The sequence below is a fragment of the Nanorana parkeri genome, unplaced genomic scaffold (genome assembly GCF_000935625.1).
Source record: "Nanorana parkeri isolate BGI_ZX_2015 unplaced genomic scaffold, ASM93562v1 scaffold1229, whole genome shotgun sequence".
Taxonomy (NCBI): domain Eukaryota; kingdom Metazoa; phylum Chordata; class Amphibia; order Anura; family Dicroglossidae; genus Nanorana; species Nanorana parkeri.
Genome location: NW_017307497.1, coordinates 76,755 through 94,045, shown reverse-complemented (window position 1 = coordinate 94,045; position 17,291 = coordinate 76,755). Strand labels below are relative to the sequence as shown.

General features: G+C 39.5%; 1 protein-coding gene across 1 annotated transcript in view; it reads left to right on the top strand.

Annotated features, from left to right (window-relative positions):
* LOC108797115 (transcription factor ETV7-like) overlaps positions 1-11,968 on the top strand; it is a 12,199-nt gene extending 231 nt beyond the window's left edge. Inside the window, exons 2-7 of the mRNA XM_018568688.1 lie at positions 416-580; positions 2,713-2,832; positions 6,430-6,585; positions 8,420-8,562; positions 9,336-9,436; positions 11,845-11,968. Of these exons, the coding sequence (XP_018424190.1) occupies positions 416-580; positions 2,713-2,832; positions 6,430-6,585; positions 8,420-8,562; positions 9,336-9,436; positions 11,845-11,968 (809 nt within the window). The remainder of the gene's footprint in view (positions 1-415; positions 581-2,712; positions 2,833-6,429; positions 6,586-8,419; positions 8,563-9,335; positions 9,437-11,844) is intronic.
* Positions 11,969-17,291: the final 5,323 nt, after the last annotated feature.

Genomic DNA, 17,291 nt, shown 5'->3' with positions numbered 1-17,291 from the left:
TATATATATAAAAAGAGTTCTAGTTAGTGAAATGCTGTATGAAATGCTTTAAACATTTCAGCTAAACTGACCAAAATTATTTCTGATTGGTTACTGTTATGATGCACATGCTTGTGCATATTATTAATATTCATAATGTGTCTATACAGTAATTGTTGAGATTTGAAAAAAAGGACCTGAACACACCAAATCTAACTGCAGGTCAAATTATAACTTTTACAACAGATTCCAAAAAAAGGAAAACAGACACAAACCACACATGCAATACCAATGCTTGTAGTATACATACAGTATTACTTCCTGATATGTGCAATTATATAATCTGGCAGATTTTGCCAAAAGCCTATTAATTTACTATCTGAAAGTGTAGCCGATTTGGCCCAAACAGTTTACTAAGTCATACGCTGTTTTTCAGGAATCCATCCATCCCTGTGGAGTAAGGAGGATGTCATCCACTGGCTAAGATGGGCAGAAGAAGAATACTCTCTCAGTAAAACAGATGACAGCAAGTTTATACTGAATGGAAGAGCCCTGTGCATTCTTACTAAAGATGATTTTAAATCCCGCTCACCAAGTTCAGGTAAAGGCCCAGAGGATGTTCACTGACTTTCTCCGTATCACATGCAAAATAGTATAGTATCTACACTTTTTCAGCACTTTTTGGAGGCTAGTATTTTTGCATGGCTAGTACTTTTGCATGGCTAGTACTTTTTGCATGGCTACTAGAAAAAAATATTTAATTTTATAATTAAAACATGCAAATAAATATTGATTTTTGGGGTTTTCATGAGCAATCACTTTAGAGCTGTAAAATAACCTTTATCCCACTATGAGTGAATATGCCACCCATTGTCAAAGACATCATGCATTATTTTGAGACTGAATTTTAATTTGCACCATTTAGGCTCCTTTGCCACTATTATGGCCATAGGTCTTTCTGGCTGAACAGATTTCAGTTACCTATTATAACATAAGTGAGTACACTTAGTACAGTGTGATGTGTATGCATGTCTAGTACCTGGAGGCAGAGCCGTAGCTAGCTCCCTTTGCGCCCGAGGCAAGAGCAGAAAGTTGTGCCCCCAACAGACATGCAATGTCACCTCACGCCGCACAAGCACCTTATCGTGTTGCGTCATGTGCCCCGCCTCCAGGATCCAAAATAGCATAAAAATGTGTTTCGTTTGACAAAACTAATGAAAACATTTTAAGTTTCTGTTCATTTAGTCTGAAACAAATTTCTTTGCACATGTCTAATAATATGTGTGCATGAATCTGTGAGTGGGGTGGGAGGGCTTTATTTATTTTTAGCTATGTCACTTCAGGATGGTCGAGCAGTGAGAAAAGAAAGATCCGCCGGCTGTCAGATCCTGGCCCAGCGGCTCTCTCTCTCCTCACCGCAAGGCCGCCCTGAGTGACAGCTCCCTCTTCCGCCACCCCACTGGCTTCAGCGTTCCATTTCTCATTGTATCCCCACTGCCTCTGTCCATACAGGCAGGGGAGAGCAGTGGGGATCCGAGGAGAAGCTGGAGCCTGTGCCGCCCCTCTTTCTCTGACGAGCCACGGCTGTGTTGGAGCCTGTGCTTGCCATGGCAACAGGGGCGAGGGGGCGCAGCCAGGCTGGCCCTGGCTGCACCCCCTCTCAACTGTGCCTGAGGCGAGTGCCTCACTCGCCCCATGGTAGCTGCAGCCCTGCCTGGAGGCATGGCTGTGAAGGACCATTAACACAAACATTCAAAACAAACTAAAGCAAACTCGAACTATAGAATTTCCCTGCAGGAACTAAAGAGGATGTCCAAAGTGGCAACGAGTGAGGATGCCTGTGACAGGCAAGTGCCATTCCAGTCAGATATGGTCATCTTCAGGTCAAAGCATGGCACAATCACTTGAGCTAACACAACTCCCACTGGTCAGGGAGTGATGGGCCAGGGCCCCTACTGATCCAGCAGAACACAGTAGTGAGGAAAAAAAATAAGAGAGGAGATCTCAAGAGAGGCTGAGCTGTCTTTCATGTCTCTCCAGCCACAAGAATGCCTGAGCGGGGGGCTCAAAAATTATAGGTTTCCTCATTAGCCACGAACTTTAGGTGTGCAGGATATATTATCATGTATGAAAGGTGTAGAGCACAAAGCACGTCATCGAATGTCTGCATTGCAACGTGAAGGGGGGCTCCCCTTGGTGAATGAACATGGTAAGATTTACACGGCTCAGGTCAGTCATAACAAAGAATAGGCAGTCTACAGTACAATAGGCAAATGTAGGAATGCAATGCACACTAGGCAGTATGGGATAAAACAGCAGATGGACACATAAGGTGTTTCCCCTATCACCAAAAACATTGAATTTTGCTAAAGGGCATCAACATTACACTGTCATGTTATATATATATATATATATAAAAAAAAGAGTATGACCCAATAAATAGTGGCTGTAACTGCACCACCACAAAATTAGAAACAGGGTTTGTAGCCTGTGGGATGAACTTGAAAAAAACCCTGTAGAATTGAACCTCCACCGACCAGACTAAAACAATTGCGTGGTGCCCTGATAACTGTGTGGTCAGCTTTATCAAAGAGATCATGTGTTGTGAAATCACTGCTGTGACATGTGACAACTGTTATCGAGGCCAAAATAGTCAAGGATTTCTACTTTTATGGCTCTTCAATTGTATGTATGAATGTACAGTTTATAAATGTATATTTTATTTCATTTTAGGTGATGTTTTGTATGAACTGCTACGATGCATTAAGACTCACAGACAGGGGCTCACAAGTCATCCAGACTTCAGCCAGACGATAAGAAGATATGACCACCTCCATACGAGGACCTGTATACGTGAGTTGGATATTGGATTGGATATTTTGAGTGTTTACTTTTTGCTAGGTACAGGATGCATTATACATTAAAGTGCACATTTCACAAGGAATAGAAAACTGAAGGGCAATAGATCATGTCAGACATTGCTGTCTACCTACAGCAAGATTTAGTTATTTTCCAGGGCACAGAAAAGCTGTATGGGGTATGAGTCTTCAAAGAGGATAGGTTGGCTGGCTCCTTTTGGTTCGGCATGCATCCATGCCAAAAATGCCTGACTTTGGTTACCCTTACAATACCTTTTGGAACAAATTTAGAAGGAAAATGTCTGAAAGCTTTATTTAGGATTTAGCATTTTGGATAAATATCTTCTTAAAGGAGAACTATGGGTTTAGGGCTTTTCCCCATAGTTCTCCTGTCCTCCCGTTACCCGTAGCTCAGTACACTGCGAGCTACAGCTCACGGTATACTGAGACGCCACAGCCGGAAAGGATCCCGACAATGCTGTCTGGATCCACGCAACTTCGTGAGTGACAACTGGCTCTGCCTATCTAGAGGCAGAGCCAGCTGTACCCGCCCCCTCCCCTGTCCGTTCCGCCAGTCAGCGCTGTAGGATCGGACAGGGGAGGGGGGGAATCCCTGCAGGGAGCCATAAGTGACAGTCACGGCTCTCTGCACAGATAGATCGAGAAGTTACATAGTTAGTCAGGTTGAAAAAAGACACATGTCCATGGAGTTCAACCTATAGAGATATGGAAAAAAAAAAAGAGAAGAAAAACCTAAACAGAACGCTATGCCCACATTTACCCACTGTTGATCCAGAGGAAGGCAAAAAAAACCCTATAAAGCATGGTTCAATTTGCTCCAACAGGGGAAAAAAATTCCTTCCTGATCCCATAAGGCAATCAGATATTCCCTGGATCAACAATCTCTGATGCCTAATATACCTATAAGAACTCAATATCCAGTAATATTCTGTGCATTTAAGAATACATCCAGATGTTTTTTTAAACAGTTAACTGAGCTAGCTAGAACTAGTTCCTGGGGGAGTCTATTCCACATTTTCCCAGCTCTAACTGTGAATAATCCTTTCCGTATGCAACGGTTAAACCTCTTTTCCTCCAGACGCAAAGAGTGCCCCCTTGTCCTTTGCAGTGAAGCATGCATGTTTTTAGTCCGCAAATGCATAACTTTACATTTATCAACATTAAACCTCATTTGCCAAATAGATGCTTAATCACACAATGCATTCAGATCTGCCTCTAAGTTGGAGACATCCTGTAAGGACTGTATTCCACTACATAACTTGGTGTCATCTGCAAACACAGAAATGGTAATTAAAATCCCCAACTCTATGTAATTTATAAATAGAATAAACAGTAAGGGGCCCAACACTGAACCTTGGGGGACACCACTAACAACTTCAGACATTCAGAGTATGAATCATTGATCACCACTCTCTGAATACGGTCTTTAAGCCAGTTTTCTATCCAATTACAGATTGAATTCTCTATACCTACAGACCTTAACTTATACATTAGCCGCATGTGGGGAACGGTGTCAAACGCTTTTGCAAAGTCCAAGTATACGATATCCACAGCAATTCCTCTGTCCAAGTTATTACTCACTTCCTCATAAAAAGAAAGTAGGTTTGTTTGACAACTTCTGTCTTTTGTGAATCCGTGCTGACTATGGTTGTGCTATACTTGGTAAAGACTTTGATCCCTTTTTAAATATAGGCATCACATTGGCTTTGCTCCAATCCATCCTTACCAAGCCAGTCATTAGAGAGTCTCTAACAATTAAATACAATGGCTTAGAAATGACACAGTTCAATTCTTTGAGGATATGTGGGTGTAAGCCGCCTGGTCCAGGTGCTTTGTTCATCTTAATTTTGTCTAACTGTTTCTGGACCATATCAATAGTCAACCATTGTAGTTCAGTAGAGGCTATGGTGCTGTCATCCCCATTATGGACTTGAGTTAAATCGTGTTCCTTGGTGTGCACAGAGCTGAAGAAAGTATTTAATAGATTTGCCTTTTCTTTGTCCCCAGTTACCATCTCTGAGTTATCTTTTAAGGGGCCAACATGCTCAGACCTGATTTTTTTTTACTATTAATATATTTAAAGAATGTTTTGGGGTTATGTGTTTGCTCACTTCCTGATCTACTGAGCCAACCTGTGACAGTTTAATTGTCACAGGTCAGCTCAGATTATGAGGCTGAGTGAAAATCACTTGCCTCATAATTCTCCTTCAATAGAAAACCTTCTTATTAAAGGAGAACTATGGGGTCAGGGCTTTTCCCCATAGTTCTTCTAAGGGTAACGGGAGGACACAAACTAGCGTCCTCCCGTCACCCAAAGCTCAGTATACCGCGAGCTACAGCTTGCGGTATACTGAGACGCCGCAGTCGGAAAGGATCCCGACATTACTCTCTGGATCCACCCAGCTGCGTGAGTGACAGCTTGCTCTGCCTATTTAGAGGCAGAGCCAGCTGTACCCTCCCCCGTCTGTTCCGCCAGTCAGCGCTGGAGGATCGGAGCAGGGAGGGGGGAATCCTTGCAGGGAGCCGTGAGTGACAGTCACTGCTCTATGCAGGGACAGGATCGAGAAGTGAGCGAGCGACGGTATGTGTTCGCTCACTTCCCGATCTATTGAGCCGACCTGTGACAGTTTCATTGTCACAGGTCGCCTAGAACTATGAGGCTAAGTGATTTTCACCTTAATATCCCCTTAAAGTAGCGTCTTTGTGTGAGATTTTGGATTCTCAGTTTTTCCAGGATCTCACTGGAAAGCTCAGTGACATCATCCTCACCTAGCCTGATTGTAAGATCTTGTAAGATCTACTTTTGTTCCCCATGGTCCCTGTGTCTGTGTTAAGGTAGCCACCGTTCCAAGCTCACTCCCATGATGGATTACAATCTCACGCTTAGTTTATTGATTTGTATTGAGATTGTAGTCTATCACTGGAGTGAGATTGAAGCGGTGGTTACTTTACAACACACAGAGACCATGGGGAACAAAAGTAGCCACCCTCCAGAAGGAAGGACAGTGTCAGCACCAATTCAAAGATGATTTGAGGATCTACAGCCAAGTGATACACAAATAAGATACATTTATGTTAATAGTTAAGGTACTTGGATGCATTTTTAAGGTTTAACTCCCGAGTTTAGTGTCACTTTAACTGACCATTATGGGGAATTCATACCCAGGGCATCTACTTGGCCACCTGTGGCAGTGCAGACTAAAGGCTCAATGGAGTATGGGTAATATGTAGACTGTTTTCTTAGCAAATGGAATGTTCACGTAACTTATTGAAGAAGGTGAAGCTGTGTTGACTTTCATTGCCAGTCAAGCAAAAATTCTGTTTTTTTAAATTCCTTTGCACATGATCAAAGTAAACAAAGCTTCACTTTATTTACTCATAATTTTTTCAAAGTGAATAATCTCCAATTCTTCAGCACTGTAAATGAACTCCAATTCATTAAAAAGTTTATAATTTAAAGGGGGTATAATTTGAACCATTTCTTTACTTGCTTTGGTTGGCTACAAAAGTATACATACTTCACGGAGATTACCCTGTCTTTCTGCACATATTTGCTATGTTTATTCAACAGCAGAAACTTCACAATGCCATACAAAGACAAAAGAAACCTGTATCTCAGACAGTGTCCACCAAGATACTCCACTTAATCTTTCACAGCGACTTCCCAGAACTCAGAAGGAACAAGAATCTCCAAAAAATGGGGACTGCGTAGACGGAAAAATAAAAGGTACAACATATAGGATGTATTTGCGAAAGTGCAATAAAAGGGAATCAAAAACCTAAACAGATAGCTATCATAACTTGGAAATTGTTAATGATCCTTCTTTTTTTGCTTACGGCCCGTTTTCAGACAATTTTTCTTTTAATTTTTAGCTTTGAAAAGCATGGGGAGCGGTTAAAGGAGAACTATGGGGTTGAGTCTTTTCCCCATAGTTCTCCTTAGGGTAACTGGAGGACACAAACTAGCGTCCTCCCGTCACCCTAGGCTCAGTATACCGAGAGCTGTAGCTCACGGTATACTGAGAGGCCGCAGTATACCGCAAGCAGCTGCTCGCGGTATACTGAGACACCGCAGCTGAAGCGGATCCCGACAATTGTGCCGGGATCCACCCAGCTGCGTGAGTGACAGCTGGCTCTGCCTATCTAGGGGCAGAGCCAGCTGTACCCGCCCCCTCCCCCGTCCGTTCCGCCAGTCAGCGCTGGCGGATCTGAGCGGGGAGGGGGGAATCCAGCCCATCCCCTGTCACGGCAGAGAGCCGTGACAGGATCTAGAGGTGAGCGAACGCCGGTATGTGTGGGAAAATCCAGACAGCAATACAAACTTGATCGAGATTTGAACTTTCTCCCACTATATTAAAATGTATTTTTGTTCCAGTCTTTGTTTGCCTTAGAGAGAATTACCCTCTGGCTATCTGCCATTAGGTCAGGAAATTAGAAAAAAAAAGCTATCCAATGAGGACAAATACTGCAAAATCAAAATAAAAAAACAAACAAACGTAAGAGAGTTTCTAACCCTTCCGCACTCTATCCAAATGAAAAAAATACCTTTTGGCTGGCACCAGGCTTTAACCCTTTTGCTGCCAATAAAATATCCCACAGATAATTGCATTGAAAGGGTTTCAACAAGTTTACAGTTGTAATTCCAGCCATAAGTATGTTTTAAAATTGTACAGCTGTAATGTAGAAATCATATGGTATATGGCTATAAAGCCACCTCATCACTTCTACAGGGTGGTGATGTGTTTTCCTTTCCCCATTCAAGACCTTCCTGCATGGTTCCGGGTGCTCCTGCACATCCCGGGAGCCTGAGATTGGTGCAATTTGCTCAGGAAGGTCAGTGGAAGAGAATTGGTGAAAATCACTGGGGAAAATTAACTGATTCACCAGTGAAATGAACCTAGAATTTCTATGCTCTGAGCATTTTCAGGTTCAGAGCTGGAAAGCTCTGGTGGCTCTGGACACGTATAGAAGCAGATCAAGCACAGTTTTTGCTAAATCTCCTAGGGTTGAGGGCAGGGGAGACAACAGGGGTCTAATAAACAACAGATGTCTCATTAAAGAGAAATATCAGTGAGGAAATAAAAAAAAAAAAGAAGTGTTTTAAAGCAGTGGAACAAATACTGGATATTGCCACACATGCCGGATTGAGAAGAATAATTCATTTGAGTGTATTTTATTTACAGTAAAAAATGTTGCACATAAAAATGCGCAACAGTCGTCATTTTGTTTTACAGGTTGTCTGCTTTCAGAAAATATTGTGGGGGTTTAAAGTAATTTTCAGGCCTAAAATGTTTTATCGTGTGTGTGAAAAATAATACACAAAAATCCAACAGCAAAATGCTTAATAAAAACGTATTTTTTGCTTGCTGGGCATAGAGATGGTATTACATTATCACCTTAGTAGCAGATACAACCTAGGAGATGAATAACTATAAGTGTACTAATAACCAAGTTCCTCAGTTAATGCAGATAAAATAATTTTCATTTAATGTTTCTTTTACTTGCTAATGATCTTATTTGTACATTGAAAGGAAATATATGTCTTTACTTTTTACATTTAGATTGCAGACTACTGTGGGATTATTTGTACCAGCTACTTGATGACAAACGCTATGAACCCTACATTAAATGGGAAAACAAAGACTTAAAAGTGTTCAGAGTGATGGATCCAAACAAACTTGCTGCGCTGTGGGGAAATCACAAGGTGCTTGTTGTTATGTACACTCATGGAAATATTATTTGTCTATGACTCTGTCATTCCCTTTGGCCTTTAGTCTTTCTAGCCAGTTTTGAAAAAAACATTTGAGCTCCCACCTTCCAGTGAGCCATTTGGATCAATTCTAGAGCTTTGCTGACGATCTTTTTTGTTTAATAAAAGGAAGATTTCAATTGTTCTGATGCACCACTGTTTAAAACCATTCATAGGTAATAATAATATTCATATACTGTATGGTCAAACAGAGTGGGATAAACCTCTGGTCATCAACCTTTTGCACAGAGATCGGCTTTTTACCTGTCTTGCCTCACTGAGAATATCACTGACTTTATTATTGATTGTTGTAGTTACACATTATGTTGACGCCATATTGTGACCTACAATGTGCTGTCAGGTTGTTCAAACATGGTCAGTGTTTGCTTGTAAAGTAAAGCTGGCTATACATTGTGGTGTCTATTTAAAAAAAAAAATTTAGATCTCTTCTCCCTGTGAATATCTGTGAACTTTTATTTTGGGCGAATAATGCTAAAAACAAATATTCTTAATATATTTCACCAGTTTGAAGGTAGTGTATTGTAATAATACATTACAATACATTACAATACACGAATGCGATCATACGTTTGTACAGTGTATGGCCAGCTTAACTATATCGCTAATATGTTTGTAAGTTTTGTGTTGTTAGTAAATAATTGTTACTTAGAGACTGTAGTTACTGGAGCTCATTCTGCCGTGTAACTCCTCAATCTGTTTTCATGCAGAATCGCCCAAACATGACCTATGAGAAGATGTCAAGAGCTATGAGACAGTATTACAAAATCAATCTTTTACAAAAAGAATCTGGACAAAAACTAACATTTAGGTAATATTAAACTTGTTTTTCACGTTACAGTCATATGCTTTATCATATAGAAAATATATTACACAGCATTAAAACAGGAAATCAACTACTGTATTCTTAAGCTGGCTATACTCTGCTCGCATGGCTCTGCCAGCACCCCTCAGATAGGCAAAAATCAATCATTAAATTTAATTTTGTCAAAGGAGGCATGCTGGAAATTGTGGAATCGGCCTGTCGGCGATTGATTGATGAGGTCTGCTGCAGACCTCATCAATAGATCCTGCACAATCCTTTCCGCCAGCGTTCACTGAAAGAGCGCTGGCCTAAAGGATCCGGGTACCGGCGCAGAATCAGCTACAGGGTCTGCATCCAACAGTGATGCAGACTGTGTAGCTGTTCTCGCAAGTCAGGTACGCTGTCCTCGACCGCGTACCTGACTTGTGAGCTGGCTGCCGGCCACAAAGTACCGGCTCGCGGGCCACGGGCCGGTACATTCGCCGCTCGGCTGGAATCTGCCGCCCGAGGTAAACGCCTTGTTTGCCTCCCGGCAGATACGCCCCTGGAAACAGTGACTGCAGCCAGTCAGATGCAATCATTGTTTATGAGTGCGTCAGAATACAATAGCCCAGCAGGGAAGATTCACCCATCTATGCTTTTTAGCGTGGATGGGAGAACCAAGTGTTTTTTCTTGTTCAGTCTGGGGGAGTGAATGTGAAAAAATGCACAGTGCATGGCCAGCCTTATTCTAGCCTTATACTACAAGCAATGAAAACTAGAGGAAAATTCAAAGCTTACCATTTAATATTGCAACATCAGAATCTCACCTTTTTAAAACATGTATTTCATTCAACGTATTAGTTGCAAATCTAATAAAAAGGGCAATGTGTTACAGGGTATTACAAGAACACATAATATAGGAAGATAAATGAAAACCAATTCTAATACATAGGATATGTTTACAGTGATGTCCATAGTAATAGTAGGGATAGTAATGACACAATGAGCTTAATGAGGCATTCTTAAAGTGAATCTGTACTCTATTTTAACAGTATAACTGTAAATGTTGTGAATTTATCACAAGATACCTGCTGCTACCTTCTTTAGTGGGACTATGTAATGGTTTTGTATATATTTTATTTCTTTATTTAATATGATCAAAACAGAATGTTTTAATTTTTTTAAAATAAATACTCTTAGTTATTGTGTAAGTCAAATTAGTAAATATTACTTTTTTTGTGCTCATTTTCAGCCTGCAAGTAGATCCCTGGATTAATTTTAATATGTTTTCTGACTATCATTATCCGCTTTGATGCAACCCTGTTTGTTAACAGAGCTCAGTAGCTCAAGTCAAAATGTATTCCCACAGCTGAATGAGGAGTGACTCCTCTCTTTCCCTCCCCTTCATAGTTTGGCTGTTATGACGGCTCCCAACTAAGGGTCAGTAAGCCAGAGTCTGCTGTGCTCTCTCTTTAGAAAACTCATAATGCTCAATGTACCACATAAATATGGATTTCTAAACAAATAATTGATTCAAATACATAGAAACAAGATATACAAATAAGTTTAAAAAAAAACCAAAACATCCAAAGCAGTTGCACTTTCAATTTTACCAGAAAAGGCTCTTTTGTGTCCCTCTCTAATTTGGTTTTACATCGCCACTGGTGTCAGACTTTCCCTGACTTCATGGCTCAGCTCTGCCAAATGTTGCTGCAATGCCCAATAAGACTGTATACACTGTATACAGAAATATACCTACAAAGCTGCTGGAAATACATAGAAAGTTGTAATCATTCTTAGGTGGATGGGGGTAAGATTATTTTATGGTTTACATACACATACGCTATTAGTGCATATAATACAGTAAGGACATGGATTGTTCATTTGATTGGATATTCAACAGCACAAACTTGTGTGGGTTTAAAAATAATTAGTGTAGGTATAAAAATAAAAGGTTGAAGCCTGATTATTTGGTGGCTTTTCTTTTTTCCCAGTTTTGATAGATCGGGACTACTGCATAAAATAATCAAAAAACTTACCAGGCAGAATAAGGGCTTGCATAGGTCTTGGTTTGTGCCAATGGCATCAGCTTGAAATGCTTCTGACCTATGTTTGACCAGCTTAACGCAGGTTTTGCATTCCCATGAACTTGAATGGAAATGTAAAACCCATCTAACACAGGCCCTTATTCTACTTTCTATGACTTAAAAGTGTTAAAATTGTCTGTAGAAGCCAGTTAAACCTACCCACAGAAACCAATCATGAGGTTCTGATTCAATGAAATATAGAAATGCAGCAAAGTTAGATCTAGTCATCAACTTTGCTGTTAACTGTGAAGTAGGAATGGCTGATTAAGGATTAATAGACTTGTAATTAGCACTACAATGCATTTACTCATCATAATTGCTCTTGAAACTGTGTTCTTGTTTTAGGTTTCTGAGGTCACCTAAGGAGAGATTAACACTGAAGAAGCTACAGCAGCTGGAAGCTAATGATGCTTTAGATTCTAATGATGTATTAGATTCTAATGATGATGGCATTGCAATTTCACTATGACATATTGCATTACATAAGTGTAGTTGTAATTATGTAAATTATGATCAGTGCTAATGTAAAATATGACTGTATAGGCTGTATACAAATGGGCAAGTCCTGATTCTTTACAGAAACTTATAGTTTTTTCTCCTCTGAAGGAGAGGTACTGTAGGTGGTAGGATTTAGTATAAAATATATTTTATTTTACATTATATTGTAATGTTTGTCAATAATTTAAAAAAAGTGTGTGTAAACCCAAAATCTATTTTTCCGAATGTTTGCTATCATTCCTCACTGTATACATCTGTAAAAAATAAGTCAAGGCAACTAGACTTGCTGTATTTTTCTTGAACACGTTTCACTGGTCATCCAACCAGCTTTCTCAATTCAGAATGACTTTTACAAAAAATTATTTGGGAATAAATATGGTGAACGGTGCTCCAATCCACATAATCTGTTATTTACAACCAGGTGTTGATTGCATTTGCATAATTGGAGCTAAGAGGTGTTAATAACCTGCCCAGAGAGAGGTGTTAAAACAGCATTGTATCTGTCAGACAATAGATGTCTCAACCCCCCGCCCTCTATTCAAGCTTGGCTTCTCCATTTTTACATAATTGGCCTCTTTCACACCTCTTTTAAACCAGTCCAGTTTCAATAGAGGTGAACATTTAGCCAGAGAGTACTGGACGGGGAGCATGTGTGGTGGCAGTTGCTAGAGTGGACACTGGCACCAGCCTGAAAGGACACGATGGAGAGCGCATACAGGGTGGCAACAGCCACAGTGGAATTGAAGGGGCACGCATGTGCAGTGGCGCCAGCCAGAGGGGGCTGAATGAAACAGTTATTGTCCTCTGCTCAACTAACATGTATAGATCTAATTTTATAAAAAATGAGGCTTTAGTACTACTTCAAATTGTCACCCTGCAACAGGAAGGGCTAATAGGATCCTCAAGTAACAAACTTGCAACAGATTCACAACAAATGATTTGTTTAAGAAAATTGTATACAGTGAGGCATGATGAAAAACATACTGAAAAAAAATATTTTGTGTTTCTTAGAAATTGCTCCCATCAGAGGATGTGTGTTGGTTATGAGAAATATGTGTCACTTAATATGATTAATTCTGTCAAGAAACCATTCAAACTCTGTAGAGTACTGGTCTATTGTTTACAATTAATTAGCAGTGGCTTCTGTTCTTACTAATCTGTTCATATAAATAATAAAGTGCGCTGCGCTAAATTAATCACAAAAATAACTTTGTGTGAACATTATCTGTATTAAATATCATCCCAAAAAATTTCATATGCAATAACAATATCTACATCACAATTACATAATTATAAAAATAGAAACATTAACACTTCCTACCAATAAAATAGTGTTCAATCACAATAATGATTATGTCCTAATTTCATATATTATAAAAAAGTATTCTAAAGTGCATAGAAATAGTGCCATAACAGTGAAAATCAATATTAATCAATTAATATAAAAGTGTCCCAAATGCGATCCACAACAATAAATACATTAATAAAAACTGTATCCAACAGTACATATATAAGTGTCTCAATGTGATCCACAACAATAATCCAATCATATAACAGAGTCCCAAAAACTCCAATCAATCCATGTATTGAGGATTAATAGTGTCACTCTTCCACTCCCAGGGAACAGCTTCTTTCTACCACACTCACTAGATCAATCTGTCTAATAATGGTTAAACAAAGCGAAATGAAATATTGCCTCAGAACACAGATATTCCTCTCCTCCAGTCCCTTAGTTATCCTGTAGATCCTTGGTTCTCAACTGCTGGGTCGTGACCCCGTGTTCAGTGGGTCGCCGCATGCCTTCCACTTTTCGTCACTCCACTTTTCCTCCACAATCTCCGTCACAGACATCAGCCCACACTGGACCCCAGGCTGAGGATCCACTCCAGTTCTCATAAGGTAGGGAGACTGGGTGAACCTTAAAAAATAAATTACAATGTTTTGGAGATGAAGGAGAACGCTGTGTTTGTGGGGGTTTTTTTGGGGGGGGGGGCCCAAAAAAAATCTTGCACCAGGGCCCTTTGTTCCTTAGCTCCGCCACTGGTACAGTGCAATAATCGCATAGTACCGTGCGATTAATGCACTGTACCGCGCAATCGCACCTACCATGCATTCTGGTGTGGGAGGTGTGTTTCATTGCCATTTATTTAAATGGTACCCTAAACGCACCTTGCACCCACAGTTTGCACGCCTGCATCAGAATGCACGGTACCCTAATGCCGTGCGTTCCATTGCAGTGCGACTTGGGTCACGACTTAATGACCAAGGACAAATGTTGGTCCTGAGGTTACACAGGTTGAGAACCACTGCTCTAGATCTCAATCAGCGGTCCAGTATCCCTGGTTTTGGGTCCAGCATCCACCACACACACTATCAAATGGTCCCATACAATAATCAATCGCTCATATTGCAGTAAAAGTCATAAGGATTTATTGAAGCAATAAAATATTATACTCACATAAAGACATAAACCATGACGGCAAACAACTCAAACTGGTGTGGTACAATATAGCGTGCTTTCCTTCTCAGTTCCCGAGCTCCCGGACGTTTGTTTGCCGGCATGTTTTACATCTTCATGTGAGTTGAACATTTTATTGCTTCAATAAATCTTTACAATTTTTACTGCACTATGACCCATTCTTTATTGCATGGAACTATATGATGGTGAGTGCGGTGGATACTTGACCTGAAACCAAGGATACTGGTCTAGATCTAGAGGATAACGGAGGGACTGGAGGAAAGGAATATCTGTGTTCTGGGCGTTATTTCATTTCGCTTTGTTTGACCATTATTAGACGGACAGATTGATCCGGTGACTGTGGTAGAAAGAAGCTGTGTTTTGTTCACTGTGTGGCACTATTAATCCTCAACACATGGGTTGATTGGAGTTTTTGGGACTCTGTTATATGATTGGATTATTGTTGTGGATCACATTGAGACAATTATATATGACAAGGAACACTTATAATGAATGTATTTATTGATGTGGATGACGTTTGGGACACTTTTATATTAATCGATTAATATTGATTATCACTGTTGGGGCACTATTTCTATGCACTTTAGAAAACTTTTTTATAATATATGTTCATGAAACGAGGACCTCTTAATTATTGTGATTGGAGACTATTTTATTGGTAGGAAGTATTAATATTTCTATTTTTATAATCATGTAATTGTGATCTAGATATTGTTATTGCCTATGAAAATGTTTTGGGATGATATTTAATATAGATAATATTGCATAGAGGGTTCACACAAAGTTATGTTTGTGATTAATTTAGCGCAGCGCACTTTATTATTTGTATCTTGTAAGTGTTGTTACACTATTTTAGCATGGCAGCTTTCTAGGCTATACTATGATTCCATAGCTTGGAATTATCTATATAAAAAAATCTGTTGATATGTATGGTAAACGCTTGATATGAACATCTGTGGGTACACCACCATAACACTACATTGACTTGACTGAGCGAGTGAAGTGTATAGCTCTTTTATATGACTTGAGAAAATCACAGTGACACAATCAAACGTAATGTGAAGTGTTAAAGGAAAAGTCCACTTTTGATGAATTAGTACAACTGTGACAACAGATGTTTAGATCAAAGGTGACTTGGCCAACCATAATCAATTCTAACTCTGATTTGTACAACTGACATCTCAGGCACTTGTCCCTTGTCAGAGAATGAAGAATGCTGGGACAAAAAGGCAATACACTAGCAGGGCAGAGTGCTCATTGCTTTAGCTGTTGGCATGTGTTTGGGTAAATCTTAAAGAAGTGCTCATTTATATAAAGCCTGACCGTAATAAACTAGGAAAAGTCCTCTAGAAGTTCAGATATTAGTTCTCAAATACCAAAATCAACAACAAGAAACTAAAGTGAATGATATATTTCTTATCTATACCTATGCATTTACTATCCATTGTGCATGAACAGTCTAGTTGAACTGGGGACACTAATATTGCATTGGTCTAATAAGGGTATGGTTGCCAGGTTATACCTTTAATTAATGACACATAAAATGATATAGATACTGTGACTAGATTAATGCAGGTAAAGCATTGACTCAAACTAATTAGCCTGGAATTAAACTCTATGACTATATGAGGAATTAAATATTGTCAGCCGTAACAAGCACACTATTAACATTTTGTCTTATAGCAAACCTATATCGAGAGAAATATGGGGCTGCCAGTGCTGACCTTCTAAAAATAGTAGTTGCCTGACCGTCTCTGGTTTCGATACTTTCTTGAATCCCAGATCTGAAACATGCATGCAGACTAGAAAGTTAGAATTCACGATCTGCATGCCTGTCCCAAGTCACTGACTCAATGTCCAGTGCATGATAGCCAGACATTTTCATAAGGAGAGGTCAGTAATTATGACCTTCTCTCAGTATAGGTTTTTCTTTAAACACCTGTGCTCTTTGTTCCACCCATATTACAAGATTTGTTGCATAGACATCTGAATAAATAGTTAAAGTGCATTCTGAAAGTGAACCCAACCTGGCATTATAGTTGCCCAAAATAACTGCTGCACTTTATTTTGTCTGCAATTATCTATGTTAGTCTTAAGTTCAATTCTTGTGTCCCCGAATGCTCACTGGAATTTTCAATTCAATAGTTGAATAATAGAAGTGGGGATTAGCTTCAAGAGCAGGAGTGTAATCTTGACTTTAAGAGAAATTGTGGCCCTGTGCACTGGCTGGGGCTTGCAACAAGGGGACTCCACAGGACATGGAGATTAATCTGAGGACAGACACATGTAGTTGCATTCATCATAAGATGTCTGCACATCAGCAGTATTACCTGAAGTACATTTTAGTCTGGGTAAAGTTTTTTTTCAGCATTTATAAAGCCATTTCTACAACTTGCAATGGTCTGTACAATCCATCAGCTGGAAACCTGCAGGTTAGACAGTCTGAAAAAATATTTATCTTTGGCTATATTTGGTATGAGGTTTGGGCCTTATTTATGAGTACAATACAGTCATATGTGTTTCATTTATATGGTATTGCAAATACATTGTTTAGAAATCTAAGGTTATATTCTGTTTTCTGCCATGTATCTTTATATTTTCTAATTATAGAACACCCCATCCACTACTCTTTACCAGTTTCTTATTTGTTTTAGCAGAAACTGCAAAAAAATGTGATGTATATGTAAATAAAATATTTAAGCCATGAATTGTTGTAGTACCACATTTGTGCAATAACATAATTTTAATAATATTTCAAAATACATTCCTATGTGAAAGGTTCCACTCGATGCTTCATGGGTGCTCTTGATTAACG